We start from the raw sequence: 19,869 nt of genomic DNA on the forward strand, positions 1-19,869 counted from the left end.
TATACAAAAATTCTCAAGGTGTACGCTTTACCTTGTGTGTAGGCTACACTTCAACTCAGAACACAAAACAGAAACCCCCTCCAATGCAACTTGGGGGCTGAGATTTTGTTCACCTGAAGGGCCCCATCACCAGAATTTCTGATTCAGCAGGTGAAAGGGGAAAAGAATCTGCATTTTCTTTTTTTTTTTTTTCCGTACGCGGGCCTCTCACTGTTGTGGCCTCTCCCGTTGCGGAGCACAGGCTCCGGACGCGCAGGCCCAGCGGCCATGGCTCACGGGCCCAGCCGCTCCGCGGCATATGGGATCCTCCCAGACCGGGGCACGAACCCGTATCCCCTGCATCGGCAGGCGGACTCTCAACCACTGCGCCACCAGGGAGGCCCAAGAATCTGCATTTTCTCCTGCCATCCAGATGCTGCCAGTCAGGGCCATACTTTGAAAACCATTGGCCTAGAGTTTTCTAGGTGGAGGGAAGCCAGGTTGCAATTAAGTATTTCTAGGGCAACATTTTCAGTAAACTGCCCAAAGAGATCTTGGTCAAGAGGGACATGACTCTCCAAGGCTCCAATAACTTGCTGTGATTTCTTTACCATTCTAAACACTCGTTTTCATACCTAATTTTTTATTCACTTTTTTTTTTTTTTTACTGTTTTCTTATCAAGCACCCCCCAAATTGTATAAGCTTCAGACCCCACATAACCAGGCCTATGCCTGCTCAGATGATATCCATTAATATCTCTCTATGGAGAACAGGCCTGGAGCAGGCTTTGGAGTTAACAGTGGCCTTGAGGCAGGGAAGGAGTCAAACGAGGTTGCTGGGCAGGTGGGGGCCCTTATGTGCTGAAAGGCCGCAGCTGGCTTATGAATTAAGAATGTGCAGACTTGTGACCTGCTGAGTCAGGGGGCACAAGCCACCCACGCGGGGGCGGCAGGCAGCTCCCTCGGCATCCAGCTCCCACTCGGGAAATGAAACCCATGGGGTCCTTTTGACTGAAGGCAGTTTCAATACACCCACCACACGAAGTAAGAAGAGCCACAAGATTTATTATTCCAGATCCCAGACGCCAGGGGGCGCAATGAGCCAGGCGAAGGACCATCCTCCGTCCCAGGTCCTGAGGGAGAAGAGAGCAGGGTACCAAGCACCTATCATAAAACGGTAGGGGTGGAGGTCACCAGGTTTTTATGGGTTTAAATGCTGAGTGGTTATTTTAAAAGGTGCCTGGGAAAAGCAAAGTGGGAATCCTAAACTACAGTCTTTATGTCCACACTCTGGGTGTGAGGAGGATTACCGTGCTGTAACATGCCTCAGCAGCAAGCCTGAAAAACAAAGCTGCTTTCCTCAAAAGGTGTTTCTCTCATCACAACATGGCCTACGATGATGCGTCTCCTGTTCAGCGTGGCCCTCCCCTGTGTTTTCTAGTAACGGTAGCCCACAAAGCCCCTGGTGGCTGTGTGGTGAAGCTGAGACCCTCAAAGATCAAGAGCTGAGGCCCCAAGGGATTAAACAACTTGCCCAAGGCTAAGTGCCAACCTCCCACAAACCAGGCTCGCCACCCTCCCCCAAAGGGCACCCTCTCTGCTTCAGCCCCTGGGACGGGCTGGCAGCACAGCTGGGAGGCTCAGTGGGACATCTCTGAGGGGCAGGTCTGGAGATGCCCTATGCTGGTCCCCACCCCCGTGACCTCCCCCAGACTCCTCTGAAGAGAGCTGGGACCTAGAGGAGGCCCTTCTTGCTCCTGAGGTGACCCCCAACCGCAGGATCCTACTAAGTGGCGCGGAGGGCCAGTGGACAGTGGCAGCGCCTGCTCTCAGCCACACAGAGCTGAGTGGGCCCTTGGGGTCAGCCCAGGGCTCCTGCCTGGGCCCCAGACCAGCAGCTCCCTCCCCTGCTCCAGGGACCACCCTCCTCCTGCCTCCCAAATTCACTCCCAAAGTAAGAAGCAGCAGCAGCCAGCCAGGCTGGGCTCCACACCGCCTTTAGTCACACTTCTCACCCCTGATGCTGCCAGCAGACGGGGACTGACAGGGGCTGGGGGATCACTGCATGCGGGGTGAAAGGAGGCTCTGAGGCACAGGGCTCCCTGAGAGCACAGGAGAGGAGGCGGGGCCGGGGGAGGCGAGGCAGGCCCCCGAGACCCCTGCACACACGCAGGCCAGCACTGCTGGGAAATGAGGCCGAGGGTCCGCAGCCAAGGGAGGAGACCGGGCCCCAGTGCCTCGGGGGAGGCGGGGGGGGGGGCATCCCATGGGGAACGAGGGCCCCTTTCCTGGGAGCAGGCCTGCTGGTGGCAGGCAGAGACTGAAGCTGAGACAAGGCTGACTGAAGAGCCTCACGACGTCCCCACCCCTAGTGAGCGGCTCAGGGAACAGTGCAAGCGCGTGAGAACTCTGCCTTCGGCGGCCACTCAGAAACCTGCAATCAGCCTCACACGAAGGGGTGCCACGATCCTGGAGCGGGGAGGGAGAGAGAGCTTCTGGCAGAGGGAGATCAGAGACCACTGCCAGACCCTGAGATCAGGCCGGTGGGTGGCGGGGAGGGCTGGGCTCTGGCTGCCCACAGTCAGGTGGCTTGACACCCCGTGCAGCCTGAGGTTGGGTGAGGATCTGGGGTGCACATACCCCTCCGGACTCAGTGTCGGCTGCTGACGTGGAGGGTGTAGAAGGCCCAGGGCTCGGGGACGTAGATGACGCCCGGGTACTTCTTCCTGAGCACAGGGTCATTCCACAGCCAGGCAACCCAGAGCGCCACGAGCAGGAGGGTGAGGGCAAAGGAGGAGAAGAGGAAGAGGCCGTTGCTGTCCAGGAAGAGGCGCTTGCGCTTCTGGTGCAGGACAAGGGCCAGCATGGCGAAGAAGGTGAAGATGAAGAGGATGAAGATCTGGCCCTCGGTGACCAGGTACCTAAGGAGGCCCGTGCGTGAGCGGAGGTGGGTGCCGTGACAGCCCATCCTGCCCGGCATCCCTCCCTCTACCCAAGTACCAGGCTGCCCACCCAGTCGGTCAGGTTAGCACGTTGAGGGAGGAGCTGAGGCAACCACGTCACTCTGAGCCATGGCCCATACGCAGCATATTGATTTGGCTTGTAGAGTTACTATTTTTTAAAACATTGAGTTTGTTGCCAGTATGTAACAGATTACCTGCCAATGTGGAGTTCTGGTTTCCCTGCTCACGTTAGGCCTGTATTCCCACATAACAATAACTGATGAGGAGAAAGCAGCTGCTGCCTTTGGAGAGAGCATCGTTCTGCAGCTTGTGCCACAGGCCCCACCACTCCCTACTGCCTCACGTGATGCCTGCTTCCTGCATGTCTGTTACCAGCTTGGTTCCTAAAGGCGTCTGAGTTTGCGAATGCAGTTTCAGCTGATGGGAGTTGTCATTACTGTCTCCTTGAAGGCTGGGACAGTCTCATCTCCCAGGGTTCTCTCCAGCTCTTAAGGCAGTACCTAGCATGTGGCCAGGAACTCAGTAACACTGGCTAGAGGGCTTCTGAGAGGTTATCTCGTCCACTCCCCTGCCTATAGAGAGAACCGCAATGCTGACCCATCCCACTCAAGGAACTACATAGCTCTGCAACTTAGTGGCTGTGTCACCTTGGGGAATTTACAAGACATCTTGGAGCCTCTGTTTTCTTGCTCATAAAGGGGCATAAATGGCCCTATCTCTCAAGAACTACGTACTTGGAAAAGCATATTGTCCAATAAACGGCCTCCTGTAGCTATCACTCTGGTAGTGCTATGGGTAAGAACGGGCTGAAGTTCCTTCCCACGTCTCACCTCTTTCCCTCCAGCTGTAGTTGCCACCCATTCCTGTTAATCCTGCCCTCAGCGGGCATGCGGATTTGCCCTGGTGGACCCCCACTGCTGGCCAAGGGCAGCCCCTGGAGGTGGGCCGGAGCTGGCCCCAGGAGAGGAGGCCCTTTTCATTTGGCTGGAGGCTTCCCACCAGAGAAGGGCTAGTTGTTTCCAGGACACCCACAACCCCCAGGGGAGCCTTTCTCCAGAGCGGAAGTGACAGAAGAGGGGTAGGAGCCTGGCTGAGGCCTGGATCCTCTGGAATGGGAAGAGAGAGCTGGAGGGAAAAGGAAACCAGGCATGTAGCCCCTGAGGCCATGGAATTCCGCACATATCTGTCCTTGTCATCTCTATGATGCTCCATAGTTTACAAAGCCCCTTTCTCTCCCCCTGGATTCTCACCATGTCCTAAAAGGGAGACAGGTGGGTATTATTCCCATTTCACAGAGGAGTAAATTGAGGTCCCGAGGCCTTTACAGGGCCTGGTGTTGGAGATGGATTCTACTGGCCCCGAGGTTGCACTCTGAATGTGAAGAGGTCACACTCAGGCCTGGCTTCCTGGTCACAGAGCGGCCACAATAAGGCAGTCACAGTCCCCACTGAAAGAGGAGGAAGCAGGGACCTCAACAGGGAGAGTCTCATCTGGGGTCACACAGCAGCCCTGTGGTCAAGAGCACATTTTCACTCCCTGGCTCACTAAGGGCTCCCAGCCTCCCCGCACCCCAGGTCCAGCGTCCACTCACCAGTAGTACAGGCCGCTGGGCACCACCAGGGGCAGGGCTGGCCCTGGCATTGAGCTCTCAGCTTTGGTGGGAGTGAAGCAGCCGCTGAAGTACATGAAGAGGATGAGGAAGAAGGGGATGTACCTGCAGCAGGGAAGCCAGTGCTGAGCTGCCCAGCTGCCCCCACCCAGGGCCTCTTCCCCGCCCATCCTTGTACTGGTTCCCAGCACCATCCTATGCAGTCTCACTTCATGGTTTACAAAAATGCCTGGTTCGGGTGGCACTCTTCCCTGGCAGCCTTTACCGAGCAGGGGGTCCAGGAGGGAAGCAGGAAGATGAGGTCTGCTCCCTGAGCACATGCCGGTCAGAGCCCCGCAGGCTGGGGGGTGCGGGGAGGGGCAGCTCCCTCCCACGCGGCGCTGGCCACCCCACTCACTCCGTGTGTGTGTGTGTGTGTGTGTGTGTGTGTGTGTGCGCGCCTGCCTGCCTCATGTACGCACCCAAATACCAGCAGTCCCGGCCCCTCACTGCCCTGGAAAGGGGTGTACCCAGCAGGGTCGAGGAGGGAGAGGCCCGAGGTCCCAGTTTAAAATAAGGTGGGGGGGGACAGCACCTGCCAGAGGACTCCAAGGAGCTCTGTGAAGCCCCTTCACCCACACTCAGCCCACAGCCTCACCCCCTTTCCACACACACACCATCTCACCCCAAAGGTACCGCCCTCTCTCCTCTCCACACACAGGCTGCTCTCCCCACGCACCTGTGCCATCACACCCCCCTTCTCTTCCCACGCACCACCTTGTCTCCTTCCCCACCTTCCCTCTTGCCCCTCATGTGCCCCCGCGCCCTCCCAGTCCTCTCCTGCTCCTTCGTTTCTCCAGCCTCTCTTCCTCTCTCCTCCTCCCGTCCCCAGCCTCCCACGGGAAGGGTCTTCTGGCACAGGTCAGGGAGAACTGGCAAGAGGCCTGCCTGTCCAGGAAGCCCCTGACCTCCCAGGCCCCCAAACAGAACCTAGAAACACAGCGTAGGGCAAGTGCGACAAGAGTAAGCCCACCTCGCTCGGGAGTGGAGCCACCCAGGCCCAGGGCTGGCTCTGTCACTAGCTGTCAACCCACGGCCAAACCCCCTCCCACCGGCCCCAGCTTATCCTGTGTAAGGTGTGGGCCTGGAACAGACGACTGCCCCCAGCTTGGGCCCTGCATCTTCTGTGGCTGAGCCCGCATTCGTGAGGTTTCCTCCACTGTGGGTGAAGGGGTGGGAGGGAGGCGCTCCCCTGGGAGTTCGGAGCGGGGGCACAGACAGCACCCTGCCCCCGCCCCACCCCCGACCCAGTCCAGCCGGACCTGCTCATCTTCCTCCCCGCCTCCATGCCCAAGACCGCAGCCCGACACGGCGGGGTCCCCATCCCCGTCCCCAGGGTGGGGGAGATGTTTATCAGCGCTGCAGCCTCGGCCCAGGGAGGACAGCCACTCGCTGCCCTCTAGTGGCCGCCGCGGGCACCGCGGGCTGGCGGGAGCGGAAGGCGGCGCGGCAGGAGCCAGAGCTGAGTGACAGCGCTCCCGCCCGGGAAGAGCACGCCATTACAGCCGCTGCGCTCGACACCTGGAAACCCCAGGCCCTTGTTCAGTGTCACCAAGGCCGGCGGCAGAGCTGGCTGGGGCCACGGGCCCCATTACTCACCACATGGAGTGGCCCAGGTACTCGTCGTAGTAGTAGAGCAGCTCAAAGGAGTCGATCTGGGGGCGGCAGAGGCGAGGCAGGGGCGAGGCAGGGGCAGAGGGGGAGGGGCTTCGGGGAGGGGCTTCAGGGAGGGTGCGGGACCCACGCAACCCGGCGCCCCCCTCCCCCCAATGCCCAGGCCTCTCCCAGCTGCCCCCAGTCCCTCCCTACCCGGAGGAGGGGGCCCTGGTGGGCGCCTACGTGCTACTACCTAGTAACACAGGAGCATCCTAGCTTGGCGGGGCGGCCTGCCCTCATCTAGGGCAACGTGATATGTCGGGCAGCCTCTTTGGGCCCCAGGACGGATCGCAGTGCCGGGGTGGAGGCTCACCAGCGTCTCCGGCTTGAGATTCTTGATGATGGGGTTCTCGCGGACTGACAGGTGGTTCTGGTAGCCGCTGAAGATCAGGCGGTGGTTTACAGAGTCACCCACCAGGTGGATGCTGGCGCCCATGATGAAGGTGATGATGCTGACGTAGATCATGGCGCGCGGCAGGGTGCGTGGGGACCGCTCGATGAGCTGAGGTCAGAGGGAGGCCCGACAGCATGACCCCCGCCTCCACCATGATAGGAGACGCCCTCTGCTTCCCTCCCTCACACCCAGAGTGGGATGGATGCCACCAGCTGGAACGTCACTCTCAAATTGGTGGGTCCCTTTAGTGGGGCCAGTCCAGCCTCCAGAGTCTCACAAGGTCCCTGTGAACCCAGCAGGGGCCAGGGATCTGCACCCTCTTGTGCTGGAGAGGAAACACACTCAGCAGGGCCAGCTCTGCCCAAGGTCACACACACCCACGGGCTGTGCTGGAGGTGACACAGGCATCCAGGCCCTGCCCTCCCACCACCCCCAGTTCTGCTCCTGGGTCACTGGGCTGGCCTGTTGAGGAGACCCTCCCATTTCTGAGCAACTGAGCAATCCAAGCAAACAAAAATGAAAACGACGGGGATGCGGCAGGTGCTTCTGAAACTAAATTCTTTTACTAAAGACCCTCTGAATTCTGAGATTACACCTTTCCTATTTTTTGGAGATCTGAAATGTCTCTCTAAAAACAAAATGATGGGGACAATAAACAGCGATAGTTTTAAGAGCCCTTATGTGGCAAAATGCAAAGCCAGCATTGCCGAGAGCTACCATCGCCCAGATATCTATCTCCCGCAGCTATCTAGGAGACAGCTCTGTGTTCCCAGTGGTACCTCAAAGTCAGGGATCTCCAGGCCAGAGGAGAGAGTTCACCCTCCTTTGCTGCCCTTCCTGCCATCTGGCCCTCACCTGCTTTCCCAACTGGTCCCTGACCTCACCCTGGGCGATCCAGCCACTCCTTCCACCTCAGCCTCCCCAGATGTATTATGGCTCCTCCAGCACGGCCTTATCGTCAGGTGCTCCTGCCTGAAGGTCTCTCCCAGTTCAACCCCAAGCACACCAGGCGGAGGCCCAAATCAAACGCCCCTCCTTGGGGAGGCCTTCTCCATCCCTCCCGGCCAGAGGCAGTCCCGCCTCTCCTGGGGCTTGACATGTCCCTCTATCACAGCCTTCCTCCCACAGAGTCAGGCAGGGGACAGTCTGATTCTCAGGGCACTTCCGGGGCTCGGCACCAGCTCCCTGCCGGGTGGAGGAAGAAATGAGGGTGGGAAGGGAGGGCAGGGAGCCTTGGACTGTACCTTGAGCAGGAGAAAGGGCGTGATGATGTTGTAGGCCATGTGGAAGTAGTCCCCCACGCTGGGCTTGTTAAGCGGAAACCACTCGAGAGGAAACACCAGCTGGGGAGCAAGGGGAGGAATGGTTTTTACTAGGCACAGCCCCATGAGACCCTCAGAACCTCTTCTGCACACACTTCATTCTTTCTGTGATCTCTTGGGATCCTCTCAGCAGCACTGAAGTGAAGGTGTTTTCAGACAGACAAACTGAGTCCCAGAGAAGGTAAGCACACAGTAGACACAAATCCAGGGCCTGACCCTGTGTCCCTCTCCCTCTGGGTACTAAATAAAGGTCCCTGGGTACCGGCCTGAGAGTTGGAGGCTCCTTTGGGACTCAGTTGTGCACCAAAGTTCTGGGTGACCCTGGGCAAGTTCTTCCCCTCTTCAGGCCTCAGTTCCCCCATCTGTAACACGAAGTGTGGCCCAGGTGATCTACATGGACCCTTAAGGATCTGGCACTCCAGGTCCTAGGATGATGACAAGATCTCCTGGCCACCCAGCTATGGAAAAACACTCTGTCCACTGAGCAGATGGACCACTTCCAAATCAGGTCAAAACTATACCTTATGAAACAAAGGAGAAAATAAGTGAGTTCTACAAAGATTCAGTTCTTCCTTTTCTACCTTCCCTGAGAGAGGCAGGCAGGCCAGGGCTGTTCCTCTGTCTAGAATGCCCTTGTTTCTTCTACTGCTCTACGCCGCCGTGAGTCCCAGCCTTGTCGGTGTCAGTGGGAAAATTCCTACTCGAGGTCAAGACACTTCACAACCTCCGCCCTGCCACACCCACTATCTGTTGATTGAGAACACGTGTAATGACCATAAATTTCTATCAAAAATTCATCCTGCAGAAATAAAACTCTTAGGATACAAGAATCTCAATTTTTCTTTCTTACCTGCTGTGTGCATGTACCTCTGTATCTTTATCTATAGCAAGATATGTATGTTGGCTGAAACACTCTTTGATAGCAAAATACCAGAAATAGGCTGACTACTTGAATACACTACAGTACATCTTTTCTATAGAAGGTTAAGTAGCCATTAACAGAAATAACACCTCATATGTACTGACAGGGAGAGATATCCATGATATATTCTAAAGTAAAACAAGCAAGTTGTAAAATAAAGTATAAAGTAAAATCTCATTTTGGTTAGAGAAGAAAAAAAAAGGATGTATACATATGTTTGCATGAGTAGAGAAAGGAGTGGAAGGATGAGCCTCAAACTGTCAGGGGTGGAACTGGAAAGGGAGAGTCTCACACTTCTTTATACCCCTGGGTATGAACTGACTTGTTGTAACTATGACATATTACTTTTATAACTTGTAAAAAGTTTTATTTTGTAGTTATTACAAATTTGGGACTATCATGGGTACATTTGAAAAGCTCCAGTGTATACAAGTTTTTCAAATGTATATTCCTGATGAGCCCACTTAGGGTTATAGTGGCCACAGCAACTCTGAGCAGGATGGGGGAAGTGATTTGCCCTGCAAGAGACCCCTATTAGAGCTGATGAGGCTGAGTCCTAGTGAATGAGAAGAGCCATGAGCCTGCCCCTGGCCTCATCTCCCCTCTCCCTGTAACACCAGTCTGATGGGCAGCTCCTTTGTCCCCCAGTATGTGGAACCTTCATGCTACACAGGGGCTCAGAGCAGCTAGTCCAACCAGTCCTCTTACAGATGAGAGAACCAAAGCCCAGATGACACTGACTTGCCCAAAGTCACTTATGAACCTGACTGGGTGCCCTGACTCCTGGCTCAGTCCCTTTACTTTCACCTACATTTAAAAAACATGTAAACCTTATGGCAAGCCTGCAGAAAGAAGAATCAGCAGCCACCACACCTCCTCCCCGACACCATTGCCAGGAAGCTTCTCTTCATCCCCTTCAAGTCTTTGATCCCATGTATACAAGACTGTTAGGGCCGTCACTAGTTGGCAGGCAGTCAATATGCATGACACTTAGGCATGTTTTTTTCTCCTTAAACATTCCAGGTTGCTCTAGAGTACTCATAATTCCTGTTTAGTGCCCAGGTAGCAGCCTCTAGACTGCGTACAGCAAAGCTGATTTACCCAGTCCCTACTGCTGGACACTCAAGTCCCTTCCAAGTTTTGGCTATTATAACAACACTGCAATGAACACCTTTGGTACAGAGGCTGTCTTCTTGCTGATTACATCTTCAGGGCAAAAGTACGACCCCTTTTTGGAAGGGGTCGTACTGAGTCAGGAGGGATGAACACATTAGGGTTCTGGATAAAATCATGATGGAAGGGGGTGGGCTCTGGGGCCAGAGTGCCTGTGGGCATGTGCTGACTCCTCCACTTGCTGGCTGGGTGATCTTGAGCCAGTTATTTACCCTCTCTATCCTCGACTCTTCTCATGTATAAAATTGAGATTAATAATAGCATTGATGGGAGAACTAAATAAGTTTAAACACATAAAGAGCTTAGAACAGAGTAAGCGCTCAATGTATGTTAACCGCTATTTCTAGCTTACTGTTATTATTCATTCAGTACAAGTATACTGAGCACGTATCTTGCTAGACACTATTCTAGGTACTAGTTATCGCCTTGATAAACTGCTTTCCCAAAGGGCTTTGCTAATTTGCATTAGCATTAGCATGTATGAGGTGTCAGTTTCAGTGTTGGATATTGTTATTTTTACCACCCACATGCAAAAATTAACACCTTAGTTTTTTGTTTTTTAGTGGTGCGCGGGCCTCTCACTGCTGTGGCCTCTCCCGTTGCGGAGCACAGGCTCTGGACGTGCAGGCTCAGTGGCCATGGCTCATGGGCCCAGCCGCTCCGTGGCATGTGGGAACCTCCCGGACCGGGGCACGAACCCGCATCCCCTGCATCGTCAGGCGGACTCCCAACCACTGTGCCACCAGGGAAGCCCAACACCTTAGTTCTTGGTGGGAAGTCACTCAATTTTTTTCACCTTCTGTTACCTGTCTGTCTGTCTATCTATCTATCTATCTATCTTATTCGTGACCAGTGAGGGGATTTGGTGCTCTTCCAGTATTAATCTCCGTAGAGGCTCCGACTGTACACTGATGCATGAAGTAGCCTTGGAGGGAAGGGGACAGTTTCACCAGACGACACTAAAAATTACCCAAGGCTCAAGTCATACATGATAGGCAAATTCAGCCTATACTCTTCACCTCCAGAAAAACAATACTATCCCAAGGCTGTGGGGAAAGCAGGTGGGATCCTTTCTCATACCCCACTGTCTGAATTGGTGCTTTGGTTAAACCTGGGTGTGAGATATGGGGGGATGCAGTATGACTAGTCAGGCCCCCCCGGATCCCCCACTCGCTGGCAGCTGCCGCACTGGTCACAGTCGTAGAACTAAAGGACATGAAAGCATCCAGACCTATTCTCACAGTGTACTGGTAGAGGCAATGACTTGTCTGAGGTCACTCTGACAATTCATGTCACCCTGTCTCCTCACTGCTGGTCAGGGCTCTGTCCACAGCTTTACACTCACCATGGCAATGGGGCGGCCAAAGTCTAGAACCCAGTTCTGCAGGGTGAAGTAGAACCAGAGATCAAGGTGGAAGGGAGCCGTGCTGGCAGCCTCATCAGCCTTGACGGAGCTGTGCCTGGGAAAGGGGCAGACAAAAGGGGTCAGCTCTTCTCTCCCGCCATGGGAAGCTTCCCTACGAAGATGAGCCACAGAGATTTGAGAGCAGGAGGAAACACATGATTAAGTTCTAGGAAAAGGTTTTGCTGGAAATACTGTGGTCCATGGGAAGGTATCCTGGGAGTGGACTCCATCTGCCCTGACCTTTGCTTCTCTATGATTCAGGCAGGAAAATGCCCAAAGGGTATAATAACTGTTGGGTTTTCTTACCTATAGAATGATGGGGAAATCAGATGGGGCAAAGGATGCGGATGTGGCTGAAAAGCATGAAACATGGTGATGGATGATGATAGCTAATCTTCACTGAACACTTTCTATATTCCAGGCACTACTATAGCTGTTTGCATGCACCATCTCATTTAACTCTCTTAATTCTCACAGAAACCATCTGAGGTTAGACTATTACCCCCATTACACAAGTGAAAAAACTGAGGCCCAAGATGTTAAGCAACTTGCCCAAAGTTACATAGCTAAATATTTGAACCTAAATGATTAGGTTCCAGAGCTTATATTTTTAACCTCTAACCCATCATTGTATCCACAGTGATTGGTCCACGGGATGGGCATGTGACCTGAGCTGGATCAATCAGAGCCCTCTGGTGAGATGTGCCTTACAGACTATAGACTGGGATGAACAGGGGCTCTCCCTTTCCCTTGGTTTCTGAACCATGAGGAGGTAGGAACAGGGCTGCAGGTGTCCTTCTTCTCACCAATCCACAGTGAAACCTAAGAAGGAAGGCAGCAGGGACAAGGTGATGTGAGAGACGTGGCAAGAAGAGAACCATCTGACAACACAACTTTGGATGCCTGTCTCTCCTGCAAAGCAGTCAGCCATCTGCTCTTCACAAATGAGCTGAAGCTAAAGGGCCAGTGCATGGGCCACCTCCTCCAAGAAACCTTCCCTGATGAAGCTTATCCCAAAGCCCACTATAGGGAGTGCATCATCCCTAACTCCCACTCAGGCCATGACATCACAGGGCTGGAGTTTTGCTCGTATCTAGGCCCTCAAGAAGAAGGGTGATTTTAAGGTTCTCTCAACTCACCAACCTCCCCATCAGAGTACAAATCCTCTTTACAGTGTCCCTGCCACTACTTGCATACCTCCAGTGACAAGCAGCCCACTCCTCCTAAGACGACTGAGGTGTAAGTTGTACTGTCCCACTGGTGCCAAGACCAGGAGCTGTGTGGTGTGAGTCCATATTCTCCAGAGTTTTCAGCTCAGTACCTGATTTATGCTCAGTGATTACTGGCTGATATAAAACAATCTCAGTTACCAGTTACTCATTCGTTTTAGTGGCAAACAACAGCTTAGAGGCACCATGAAGATTTTCCTCTGTCAACACTGCTATTGCTTCCATAACTTTCTGGGATCCTTTTTAGCCAATTCCAAGTATGGTCCACACTGGGCTTCTAGAGCAACCCAGACACAGAGAGGCAAGCTCTTGGAGGATCTCATCATCGTCTAGCGGCAGGCAAGGCAGGTGGAGTGGGCCTTTCCTAGGTCAACTAAGTCTTCCTGTCCCCTCTACTCAGTGCCCACCACTTACTGAGTGTCGACTGTGTGCTGTGGTAGGAGCTTCACTAGCACCATCTCATCTAATCCCCACAGCCATACTGGGAGGCTGTTACCCTCCCATTTTACAGATAAGGATACTGAGGCTTAACCAAGGTTACCCCCACTAGTAAGAAGCTGCATCAACTATTCCTTCTGTCAGCCTTCCTACTCCCTCCTTCTTCTGGTGAGAGATGATGTATCCTGAGCCACAGGGAGGGCCAGTGACCCAGGCCGGCGCAGTGGGACTTTTCTAACTAGAGTTGAAAAGAGCATCTTCCTTTCTGGTGCTGGGACGCTAAAGATGAGAGCGTGGGGCTGCCTGTGGCCAAGGTTCCAGCCTCAAGGGACAGCCAGGTGAGAATGAAGCAGCGCTGCAGAGAGGAGCAGGGAAAAATAGGAGAAGAAGGCCTGAGAGGGTTCACATTCCCAGTTCCAGGCATCCCCAAGGCAATGGTTTGGCCACAAGAGCCAATACATTCCCTTTTGCTAAGGGTGCTGTAGTTCACACTGGCTTTCTGTCACTCGCAATCCAGGAGTCCTGAAAGGCAGAGAATTCAAACCTGGGTCTATAAGGATTAAAGACCTGTGCTCTAAGTAGCTTGCTATTTTGTTGCTGATTATTATAAGCTTTGTGGCGTATCAGGAGATCAAGATAGAGAGGGATTGGTGTAGCCTGAAGCGGTATGCAAAACCTGCAGGAAGAAAGGGAGCCTGGAAGCATGGATGGGTGGATTCAAGTAGGATGGGTGGATTCAAGTAGGCAGAAAAGCAGCAGGAGAGCAGGATCAAAGGCCTGGAGGTGGAAGTGAGAAAGGGGCTAAAGGGAGCTCAGATGCCTGGCTTATCGGTGGAAGGAAGAGGAGGGGCTGCTGGGCCTTCGGATGGGGGCAGACATTCAGTCACTGTCTGAGACAAGTGACTGGTATAGAAGCCCCACCATGCCCCTTCCCCTTTGTGACCATCAGGGCAAGGCCTCAAAAAGCAGATGGTGGCAACCTCTGGGCCTGAAGAACTTTGATGGGGAAGGAGAATGACAGTCCTCAGTGTTTTATTCTGGAAACCTTCAAACTGGGCAAAGAGCAGGATGTTTGGTACAGGAAATAAAGGCGTTTTGAAAGCCTGGGAAGCACTTAAGTGTCGGTCTCTGGAAGCTGTGGATACAAAGCACACACTAGGGGCTCAGTGACTATTTCCTCTTCCACCTCAGGAGGCACTCAGTCAGTGGGGATCCCTGTCCTGAGTCCAGCCTGGCTGAGCAGAGCAGGAAAAAAAAGGGCAGGTGCAGGGCAGACACCTAACTTGGGAATCAAGATTGGTGAGCGTCTGACTGGTGTTCTCCTGTTGGGACTCTGAGCACAGGAGGCAGATCATGAAGGGTGAAGGCATCCTCTCCCCCAGCCCCTCTCCTGGGGATGAGCATCCTCAAACCTAACCCAACTTTCTGACTTCACAGACTTCACACACCTAGCCTCCAGCCATGCCAGCTCTAGGCCTCAATCATCAGAAACTCCTGCTGAGAACAACAGTGAAAGCACAATGGCAGGTAACCCAAGACAAGGATGGCCTTTAATCTCCTCCACGGCTTTACAAGTCTACCATCTGGTAAAACTGATATCACGACAGTTGGGGAGCACATACCATACAGCAGCGGTCCCCAACCTTTCTGGCACCAGGGACCAATTTTGTGGAAGACAATTTTTCCATGGACAGGGGGCGGGGGCGGTGGGGGGGAGGAGGAGAGGGGGGATGGTTCAGGCAGTAATGTGAGCAATGGGGGGGATGGTTCAGGTGGTGATGGGGAGTGGCAGATGAAGGTTTGCTCACTTGCTCACCTCCTGCTGTGCAGCCCGGTTCCTAATAGGCTGTGGACTGGTACTGGGTATTGGGGACCCCTGCCATAAAGCACATAACATATAGATGAAATACTCAAAGCGGTCAGCAGTCTCAGCCATGGTGGAGTCAAGCAGGGACCTATGAATGGGGACTATAGAGGGACTGATTTTGGTTTTATATACACAATGGTGAAATACATGACATGATGACAAGTTTGAACAAAAAATGAGAAAATGAAGGCAAAAAATAAGAGGAAAAAAAGGAAAGGCAATTAGAAACTCCAGTAAAAACAAAAGCAATATAAGAAAGCAAATGTAACTGTTAAACTTACTGGACTCTGTAGGGAACAATATTTACATGGCTTAACTAATAAAAACATTGTATACTGATTTTCAAAGTTCAGAATCAATCCACAGACAAAACATGGAAGGCAATTATGGTTAAAACACAGCAAGTAAATACTACTGTTAACCTTGACAACTTGAAAGTAAAACTATAGATGACAGGAGTTGGGGAGAGGGTAAAGAATGCTAAAGATTAGGGTAGGAGACTAATATTCTTTTAAAAAGGAATCAAGAGATACTGCCCTTATTGTAAATCAACTATACTTCACTAAATAAATAAATAAGTAAACTTTTGGAAAAAAAAGATATTGCTTTACAGTTGATGGAAAAAGAAATAATGGTATATACATATTCCTTAAGGCTACAAAGGTAACAAAGAGCAAAACTAAAAATGGTGATACAAAACCATCTTGTGAAGACAGGAGAGGCATAAGTGAACCAAATCGTAACAGGAACTTAGTAGGTAAACATTAGCTTAGAAGCTAATAGCAACTGATAAACCAAGAAATAGCAGTTGAGCATAGCTTTTTTTTTTTCTTATAATTTATTTTTGGCTGTGTTCGGTCTTTGTTGCTGCTTGTGGGCTTTCCGGGTGAGTGGGGGCTACTCTTCGTTGCAGTGTGCAGTCTTCTCATTGCAGTGGCTTCTCTTGTTGCAGAGCACGAGCTCTAGGCATGCAGACTTCAGTAGTTGTGGCTCACAAGCTCTTGAGTGCAGGCTCAGTAGTTGTGGCGCACGGGCTTAGTTGCTCCACGGCATGTGGGATCTTCCTAGACCAGGGGTTGAACCCGTGTCCCCTGCATTGGCAGGCGGATTCTTAACCACTGCGCCACCAAGGAAGCCCTGAGCATAGCTTTTGAGTGTGGACTTTGGAGACTGCCTGGGTTCATATCCCAGCTCTACCACTAACCAAATCTTGAGCAAGTTACTTCCTGGCCTCAATGTTCTCATCTGTAAAATGGGGGATAATACTAGATCTTACGTCAAGAGTTGTGGCTGAATTAAATTATGCAAAAACTTTTTTTCTTTTAATGCAAAAACTTAAGAGCAGGGCCTGGCCCACAGAAAGTGGTATGTACGTAGTATTTGTTATTATTATTTAGAAACATGAATTTAATTCTGGTAGAAACAGTTAAAAGAAGCTAACATGGTTGTCTCTGGTACTAGGGAGAGGTGGAAAAAGGGCCACTGCTTTTTACTCCAAGCCTGTCTGTGCAATTGTATTTAATCATGGGCAGTTATTACTTTGATTACAATACAAAAAACTGTCAACAGAGCAGGTGGAAGCTGGAATAGGGTACCTTGAAAGGTAGCGAGCACCTTGTCATTAGAGGTATGTAAGCAAAGCATGAATGTAGCAGAGGAAATCCAAGCATCCTAGGAGTTAGGATGATTCTGCCTACTGTCTTGTGCAGCAATGATATTGAGAACCGGCCTAGGCACCCAATGAGGGGGGCAGAGACACCCTGGAAGAGAGCCAGCCTCTCATGCCATCCCCACGAGCAACCTGGATGGTGGGGAGCTCATGTAGGAGTAAAGAGGAATAGCCAGAGTGGAGTAGTAAGAACAGAAAACAGAAATCAGAAGCCCCGGGTTTAGGCCCTGCTTCTTGCCGGCAAATGATGTAAACCTCCTTAGACCTCAGTTTCCACATATACAAAATACAAAAAGACCGAGTAAGATGCTGCATGTGGAAACCCCGCATATGAGATAAAGTGGTGACCATATCTGCTACTCACATGCTGTTCTAATTGGACTACCACAGTTCAAGGCAGTCAAAGACTCCCAACTTATAGGTGATCCGGAACAGAGATGTCCTTAGTAGCATGAAAAAGAGCTACTCTTACCCAAGTCTCTCAGACTTCTTCCCTCATCCCAAATCATACCACAAGCTTCCTAAAACTGAGCACACTAGTGCTCAAAAACCTTCCATGGCTCCCCCGTGCCCTACAGAACAAAAGCTGCATCCTTAACCTGACATTTAGGGCAGGAACTAGGGTGAGGCAAGTGAGGCACACAGGGCCCAACATTTAAGTAGGCATAGGGGAGCCACGGAAGGTTTTTGAACACTAGTGCCCCGAGAGCGTCTCCTTAATTTTTGCACTCAAGGCTCTCACTATGGTCCCAGCTCTGCTGCCATTCAAGGCCCTTCACAATCGGTCTGCATCCTCCTGCCACTGTACACAAAGAAAGCTCCAGCACCACTGCCCTCCTTGCCTTTCCCAAGCTTTCCCATGGCTGGGACAACCTTTCTTCCCCTGTCACCTACTGATCTCTCTCAAGCTCCACTTCCTCCAGGCAGCCCTCCAAGATGACCTCTCAGTCCCTGGACTGTTCCTCCCAGGCCCGCCCTACCGGACTGTGGGACCCTCCCAGCTTCACCTTACCCACCGCTTTAGTGCCTGGCACAGCGCTGGACTCAACAGAGATGCTTAATGAATGCCTACTCTGTGCAATGAATGTCTATAATTTGTAAAATGGTATGAAAGTAGAGTGGAGGGAAAGATTAAAAGGTGGCTTCTATACCTTTTCCTCTGCCCCAAGCACCGGGTTGACTCAGCTACATAAACCGATAACTTCCCCTTACTGAGAGAAGGGAACAGCAACCGTGTGGGAAAAGCCCTTCTTAATTCTTTCTCTGGGGGGAAGTTTCCACATTTCGCTGTCTCTTCCATTTACATTCCCACATTCTTTGGTTCCTCGGGGCAAGAAGTGAGCCTCCTGTTAACATCAGAACCCAAGTCAAGTTCAGAGGCACCCCGAGACCTCGGCTTGGCGCCCGGGGCTTGCAGGCGCGTTGGGGGCCCTAGTGAGCAGAGATGTCCTCTGGGCCCGCCGCCGCCGTCCCCACCCTTAGTTTCCTGGACCCCAGCTGAGCGACTGTCCTAGAGCCGGCCGGGCCGCTGAGCCTCCCTGGGCACGGGGCTCCCCCAGGAAGAGAAAGGAGCGCGGAGGCGGGGCTCAGGCGAGTAGGCGAGAAGCAGCTGCAGGGATAGCGCGTGGACGACCCACCCGGGCTCCGTGGCCCCGGTCCCCCGCCCTCCCCGTCACGTGGCGGGGCTGCGGTTCAGCTCCGCCCGCCGGCGCGCGCCCACCTGGCCTGCAGGAAGGAGGCTCCCGGCTGCGCGCCCGGGCCACCCGCCGCTCCCGGGTGCTGCCGCCTCCGCGCCGCCGCCTCCATGGCTGCCCCGCCGGTCGGGCCCTCCGCCCCGCTGCCCCGAGCTGAAGACGGGCTCGGCTGGCCTGACTGCCGCGAAAGCAAATACCCACCGCGGGTGCGGACCCGCGGGCGAGCGCTCGGCCCCAGAGGCGCGGGCCAGAGGAGGGGCCGGCGGGGGGCGGGACAAGAGACGCGCCGCGGGAGCGCGGGAGGCGGGGCCGGCTCCGCGCGGAGAAGGAGGGGCCCGATGACTGTGGCGTCCCAGGCAGTGGGTGGGGACCGAGGCAGGAAGGCACAAAGTGTAGCCTAATGGGACTGGGATCTGCTGGGGTCCCCTGCGTGGCCGGGGGCGGGAAGCTTTGCCTAGGCTGCCCGAGACCCGCATATTAGATATTAGTCTAGGGTGGGCTAGGGACGTGGGGAAAGACTAATTCGACCCAAATGCTCCCCTGGGGAGGAGACGAGACTGGATTTCCCTTGTCCTTGGGGACGGGAAGGCTTGGAGGGACGGGTTCAATGTCTTTCCCCACTGTGTTATGCACTTTCCTTCCTCAGATGGAAGATAGCACTCCTTAAAATGTCAACTCTATGGCCTTTGACGCTGGGAATCAAAAATCGGTGGAATAGGAGGGTAGGACGCAAAGAAGAGCGAATTCTTTCCAGGTTGGGGAGGAGGGTGATGCAGAATCCATTTCCGGCTTTGTCACTTTCTTGGACTCTGTGGCTTTGTAAAAGTTACTTCCCTTCTCTTCCATTCAAACATGTATTAACTCCTGAGCAGCGCCCCATCCCATACGAGAATGGATGAGCCCTACCCTAGTAGGCTTACGTGGGGTGTTCGGGGTGCGGATTGGTAAGTGGTGTGCTGGGGAAGGTACTGAGTATTGTGAGGGTGGAGACTTGGAGGGGGTGGGGTCAGACAAGGCTTCTGGAGGAGGCCTTAGGGAACTGAACTCCGTTTGCAAACGGGGAGCAAAGCCAATTTACTGACAATGAGTTGTGGTTGTTGGCTGACAAAAAATGCACAACCTAAAAGTTGAGAATTATGTTTTATTCGGGGTCATTACTGAGAACTGTAGGCCAGATAGCTCAGATAACTCTGAGGAACTGTTCCAAAGAGGTAAGGGAGGAGCCAGGATACACAGGAGTTTTTGCTGAGAAAAAAAAAAAAATGTAGTCGAACATCAAAAGATTACCGCTAATCACAAAAAACAGACATCTCAAGTTAAAGATTTTACTGTATGGGAAGATGCAAGAGTCTGGGCTTACTGACCTTTGATCTGCAGCTTAGCTATCTAGGGCCAGAATCCTGTTTTTCTCCATCCTGAATTCCCCTCAGGGTGCGCCGTGGGGGGCAGCTGCAGTGGCTGATGGCTTGATGGTGGACAACTTTTTTTTTTGGTCCACTTGGTGAAGGAA

General features: G+C 53.0%; 1 protein-coding gene across 8 annotated transcripts; it reads right to left on the reverse strand.

Annotated features, from left to right (window-relative positions):
• Positions 1-391: 391 nt before the first annotated feature.
• Positions 392-18,650, reverse strand: CLN6 (CLN6 transmembrane ER protein). 8 transcript variants are annotated; one of them, XM_082619361.1, is made up of 9 exons: positions 17,817-17,980; positions 14,946-15,005; positions 11,403-11,517; positions 7,885-7,983; positions 6,560-6,748; positions 6,190-6,245; positions 4,534-4,656; positions 2,620-2,900; positions 392-1,112 (listed from the first exon to the last, which is right to left on the reverse strand). In XM_082619361.1, exons 1-8 carry the CDS (start codon positions 17,963-17,965, stop codon positions 2,630-2,632), a joined length of 1,062 nt encoding a protein of 353 aa, XP_082475487.1. In that variant the 5' UTR covers positions 17,966-17,980; the 3' UTR covers positions 392-1,112; positions 2,620-2,629. The 8 variants fall into 8 exon arrangements, with proteins under 8 accessions (XP_082475487.1, XP_082475486.1, XP_082475485.1 ...); XM_082619360.1 differs by having other exon boundaries at positions 392-1,143; XM_082619359.1 differs by having other exon boundaries at positions 409-2,448.
• Positions 18,651-19,869: the final 1,219 nt, after the last annotated feature.

The sequence above is a fragment of the Mesoplodon mirus genome (genome assembly GCF_964341445.2).
Source record: "Mesoplodon mirus genome assembly, chromosome: 4".
NCBI classification, from domain to species: Eukaryota; Metazoa; Chordata; class Mammalia; order Artiodactyla; family Ziphiidae; genus Mesoplodon; species Mesoplodon mirus.